The 6,000-nt window shown below is 41.9% G+C and overlaps 1 protein-coding gene across 6 annotated transcripts in view; it reads right to left on the bottom strand.

Moving 5' to 3' along the window:
* Nucleotides 1-2,371: 2,371 nt before the first annotated feature.
* PSPH (phosphoserine phosphatase) overlaps nt 2,372-6,000 on the bottom strand; it is a 334,849-nt gene continuing 331,220 nt past the window's right edge. For all 6 annotated transcript variants that reach the window (XM_085649828.1, XM_085649829.1, XM_085649830.1 and 3 more), the window contains one exon: nt 2,372-2,565. In XM_085649828.1, coding sequence (XP_085505954.1) covers nt 2,422-2,565 — 144 coding nt within the window. In that variant the 3' untranslated portion in view covers nt 2,372-2,421. The remainder of the gene's footprint in view (nt 2,566-6,000) is intronic.

The following is a 6,000-nucleotide window of genomic DNA, read 5'->3' as shown; positions in this document are numbered from 1 at the left end:
TGCATGTGTGCCGTTTGCCCAATGGGTGCTCTCTCTACTTGGGGTGGTGGTTGTGTGCTGTTGGCATGGAGGGGGCGCACTCCACTGTTTTTTCCCCCCCATGAGCTGTTGCATTGAGTGAAAGCTCTCCCCTGGGTTTTGTTCCAATGTGCTGTATGCATGGAAGATGCACACTCCACTTCCGATGTGCTCTTTACATATAGGGTGCCCATTCCACAGGGGTTTGTTCCCATGTGCGTTTGCAAGGCGGGCGCACACTGCTGGGTTAAAGGCCCATTTGCTTTGTGTAGCACATACATACTCCACTGGATTCGGTGCCAGTTCAGATTATTGGTGGCGAGATTATTTTTGTTTGATTGTTCTGTGTGTGGGTGTGCAATTGAGTACCCTACGAGAGAAGTTGAGCGTGAGCTTGCATGTGCTACCATTTACCCCGTGTGAAGTTGTGCATGAAGATGTTTAGTTCTGAGATTATTTCTTGTACGGTGTGTGATTCATATGGTTCTATTTCACTTTCATTGTCTCCAAGTTATTTGTGTATTATAAGTCAAGTAAGTTGTGTACTTCTAGTTTGCCATTAAACTGTCCTGTTTCTTGTGCTCTGACGTTCTTATACTTTGTTATGCTGCAGTTCTTTATAAAGTGAAAGATGTGTGGTATGTAATGTTATCAGGCATGAGGAATGTGTGATGTTATTAGTGCCAATGTTCTATCCCTGTCAGTTGGAGTTACTGTCAACAGATGGGGGCTGAGCTAGGTACATCCTAGCTTGTGCTGGGGTGCCCTTTCTTGTAACTTGTTCCTTAGCAAAGTACCCGTTCCTGTACATGTTCGTCTCGTGGGTCTTTCAACTAGCATGCAACTTCAAAATGCAATAGTCTGGAGGCGGTCTGAGTCTATGGAGTTTGTTCTTGGTGCACAATGAAGAGTTTGTATTAAAAAAAAGAAAAGGAGTAACCTGTTGCGGTCCAGCAGATCTTGACCACAGAATGGGACACACACCATTGGCATTATGTTGTACAAGTGAGGGACCGCCTGATAAATCGCCTGCCATGCTGGAGAAAAGAACGTTGAAACAATCGTTGTACCCTTCTTCATCTATATCTACTTCATATGTTGTCATGCCTCTTTCTACCAGTGGTTGTAAGATGTATGTGGACATGTTTCTATATGTATACATATTGAAAGCGTGCCTAGGTGGCTACTTCTGTATGTCATCAGATGGCGGAAAGACAGTCTAGTCCAAAGGATGAGTCCAGTCACAGGAGTGTAACCTTATCATTGATGAGGAATCATTCAAACACTCATTCAGCCATGCAGTCTCATACAGCATTCTTTCATCACCCATCCAGCCATTCATCATACACTCCCTTGGTCATTTATTAATTTCTGAAATTATTATCCTACCAACTGTCCACTCACTCACTCCCAATTCACCCACCTTTGCTCTCATGCACCCGATCCTTAATTTATTCTATTTATTGATACACCCAATTCACACATCAATGCACACAGTCGCTCACTGTGGACTAGTACCAGTGAAATAAGATGGTTGTCTTGAAGCTATGCCAGAGGGGGTAAAACATGTTTACATTTTAAAATACGACCTGGAAATACTACATTTAAAGTTACACTGTTTTTTCTCCCAGAGAGATCTTCTCTGCTGCATAGACTACACCCGACACGACTTGGCTCATGCCCAAGACGTCGGGAAGGAAGTTACTAGGTATAGGGAAGAGGGGGGTGAGATTGTTCCTGGGGGAATATTATCTAATTCATTGATCTGAACGGGAGACCTCATATAAGGAAGAAAAAACACAAACGTGTGACCCGTTGCCTGTTAATGGCACGCCCCGAGGTGGTAATGCACTGGCTTCTAGTGTCTGGCACATCTCTAGATCAGTGGCATTAAGATGTCTCGGGTGTAGGTACATACCTTGCTGTACTCTATTGGTTCCCTGCGACTGCAGACACCGTACTGTCCGGAGTGTTTGTGTTTTTTTTTTTTTGTATCTGTCACTCACCCCTTCATTCATCCATGTTCTTACTTAGCAATGCATCCACCCTTCCCTTTGATTTATTCTGGCATTCACCTACATGCCACTATACAACCACAGATACGAAATCAACAATAGATGAAATGCTCTTTCATTTTCGAAAACGCCAGGCCTCTTGCCTTTGCCAGCTCGTGTTGTGTGAGTATTTAGTAAACTGCTAATACTGCACCAGTTAATAATATGGAAACTGCAGTGGTATTTATATAGTTCTTGCCGTAGAATCCAGATCTCCATTTTGTCGAATTTCGTCTTCGGCTTTCTGATAATTCTTGCGGTGCTGTAATGAAAACAAACTGCACCACACATTTTACATAAACAATACAAAATATTTCTTTATTATCTATATAACAATCCATAGAAGCGATCAGTAAAATATATTATTCTGTTTCATTTTACAATTTTTGTTTTCCAGTTCTCTGAGAAGTTCCTCGAAATCTGTGATGTACCATTTTGCATTCTCTTTGACCTGTTGCCTTATGACGTTACCGCCAAACCCAATGAATCCATCCTACAGAGCAAAAGACAAAGAAAAACAATTGGTCTATAATATTATATTATTTCTGTGGAGTTCAGTGGAGTGCCATATGTCCCAGAGGGCTGCTCTGATGCTGCACTTTGTGGCATGTCATAGTAACCTGGTAACTCAGTTATTAGCATCACTTAAACACTTAGAAATAAAAAAACTGAGAACGAGGTGTGAAATGACCTAATAAATGCTTGATATTATTTATATCTATCATCTGAAACCTATGGGACCCACTGAGCATTTTTCATACCCGATATCAACCTACTAATCACATGGACCAAACACGGAGTGAACCTTAGTAGTGGGTGACATTGGGCCACATGTATCAAGCCTTTTTTGTGTTCACAAACCGGGCCGATCCTGCAAATTGGCCCATGTGCGAACACAAAAAAGGCTTTTCGTATGTATCAAACCCTATTTTGCGATTCGGTAACCTGTTACCAAATCGCAAAATGGGTTAGCTATGTGCTATTTGGAAGGGGTGTGTTTAAGGCGCCCCTTCCAAATACTGAATCGCAGTGGTATGTATGAATGTTTTGTGACTGTGAATGCGGTCGCAAAACATTCGCAATTTACCACCAACTTTAAGTTGGTGGTAACCTATTCCATAAGGGGAAGGGGTACCCAAGGAGCCCCTTCACCTTATGGAATGATGGCGAAAACGTACTTTACGAGCAGATAGTAGTCCCACGGCCCTGCCTCCTGTTAAAAAATGAAAAGAAAAATGTCATGTTTCTTTTTTAACCGCAACCGGTTTTCCTTTAAGAAAACGGGCTGCATTTATAAAAAATAAATTTTAAAAAGTGCTGTTTTGAAAGGTAATCACGGATATGGTGGTCTGCTGACCCTAGCAGGTCACCATCTCCGTGATTTTAGCAATTCCTAGGGAGTCACTAATTGCAACCTACCTCAAGAATATTAATGAGGTTGGTCAACTTGCAACCCCTACGAATCGCTAAATTACAAGAGTTTCATACATTTGGAATAGCGATTACCTAATTGTGATATGCTGAAAATCACACGTAGGTAATTGCTATTCCAATTGTTGATACATGTGTACCTTTATCTTCTATATGGACCCCTGGAGGGAGTTATGACTCGTAAAGTTACGAGTGCAGATTGTCCGCACTCGGGGTAGAATCACTGCACTGCAGTGCTTAGTGCTGAGATTCCACCATGAGTGTGGAACGTCCGCACCCGTAACTTTATGAGTCGTAAGTCCCTTGGTGAATCGGGCCCTGTATTCTTATTTATTTGTATTTTTGTTACAGAGTTTTATATAGCGCAAACTTGACCCAAATCGGGTATCAGAGCGCTTTACATTGCACCAGTTGCGTTACATGAGGATACATTCATTTTTTTGTTAGGCATGGGGAGATTAAGTGATTTGCCCAGAATCACAGGATGTTCAACGTCATTGCCGAGACTCGAACCCAGTTTCCCAGATTCGAGGTTGACCACCCTAGCCGTTAGGCTAACTCCTCTCCCCTCTCTTCAGTAATCTGAACCTGCTGTCTCTTCCAGTCCCTGCCACAGCAATGGTCGCGGTCTCATCTCCGTCTGCTTCATAGATATTGTCGCCTTCTTGGACTTCACCACCATGATGTGTTGAGACTGCTCCCTTATTCTCCTCTCAATGATCCAGCATGACACCTCCAAACAAGATTATGAGCACCAGACATTATCTGGGTCTACGAAGAATTAAAATATATACCTCTACAACAAACACTTCTGCTCTGGAACCACGCCTTCAACATGTTCAGTTAGATACTGTTGAAAGCAGCATATAAAGTGCAAAGTAGCTCTACTAGGCACCATCTCCAACGGAGTCGCCAGTTCCAAATGGATTTACCACAGCTTTACCAACCTCAAATAGCTACTGCATACATCCTATTCTGGACCCGCCATCAACTAATCCATCAGAAAGGCCACATTAAAAGCACAAATATAGACCCAGTCGAAGACAAATTCCAAAATGCCTTAAACAAGTCACCAGAACTTTTCCAAATAATTCACAATTTCCTTAGACCCATCTGTACAGAATACCTAATAGCGCCATCTCATAATCTAAGTTCAAGCCTGCTGAGTTTCTTCATGGAAAATAACCTGCTTAGTCCCAAGATATTGGCATCTACGCATTCTTTTAAGCATCCCTTACACCAATTTTGAAACCACATAGGGACAACTTCCTTTCAGTTGTTGTCTATTTTCCCTACGCAAGACTAAGCCTTCCTTCTCAAGCCTAAGGGATTGCAAGTTCGAGCTGATACCACCTTCTCCTCCCTGGCTAAACAATGACACAAGCAATCAGCATTTCTGTGAAAAGCATTACTAACAGCTCTTTTGCAACAGACACTGAAACAGCAATCCTTCCAAAAGCAAACCATTAGCAAACGCAAACTCTGCCAAAATAGCATCCACCCAGTTCAGTTCAAGGCAACCTCCCTAACTAGTCTGGGTTAGAGCCCAAGCGGGCACCGATGCCCTGAGCTTTCTAACTTGCCTAGTCTTCTCCATTGCATTTGTCAGAGTCAATCAACAAAGGGGCCTTAATGTTACAGCAGCATCAATACTGAAATGGTTCACAACATCCTTGAGTGACCACGAGCAAAGGATCTACCTGAACTCCTCCTTCTCAGATATACTACCGGTCTCCATGGGGCAATAAGGAGAAGCGGTCATATGAACCTTGATACTCTAAGCCAGAAGAGAGAGGCAGAAAAGTGGCAGATGTAGCACTCTCCATGATAAAAACAAACATAGGTAATTATACGATAATAAATAAAATCATTACAGGGAAATTGTTACTTCAGCCATATTATCAAAATATGTTGCCAATTTATTTTATGTTTGTCACCATTGCCCCTTTTATTCTTCGGTGGCTATTGTAGTGGTATTTTTTTTTTTTTTTTTTTTTTTTTATATAATCGCTGTATTAATGTGGCTCAGGCTGTACCTGCTTTTTCCCTGACCGCTATCTGTATGTAATGAAATAAGTACCACCTAAAATAGCTTACTTTTATACTGTAGCCACGTCCTTTCAGGCTTCAATTCCCTTGTTCTTTATCAATGTCCCTTGACACCCCAACACTTAGAACGCTAGGATATTCATCCCACAAGGATTTTATAATAGTCAGCTGGTGACTTGACAGTTCTTGTGAGTCTGTCGATGGTGTAATTCTATAAATAATTTATCTTCCTCAAGACAATCTTGTCGATTGGTCTTTTAAAGGTTTGGCATTAGACAAGCCCTTTTGATATTAATACAATTATATGTATAATTTGCTGACTTGAAGGAGCCTTCAGCCACCTCTCTTCACCCATTGGTCTGTTGCCGAGTCATTCAAATTTTGCTAGCACCCATTACAGCACACAACATGGGTAATGGGTCAGCCTACTTTAGCCACTGCACCTCGA

The sequence above is a fragment of the Triturus cristatus genome, chromosome 3_2, assembly GCF_964204655.1.
Source record: "Triturus cristatus chromosome 3_2, aTriCri1.1, whole genome shotgun sequence".
Taxonomy (NCBI): Eukaryota; Metazoa; Chordata; class Amphibia; order Caudata; family Salamandridae; genus Triturus; species Triturus cristatus.
This window is presented reverse-complemented; position numbering and strand designations above follow the sequence as displayed.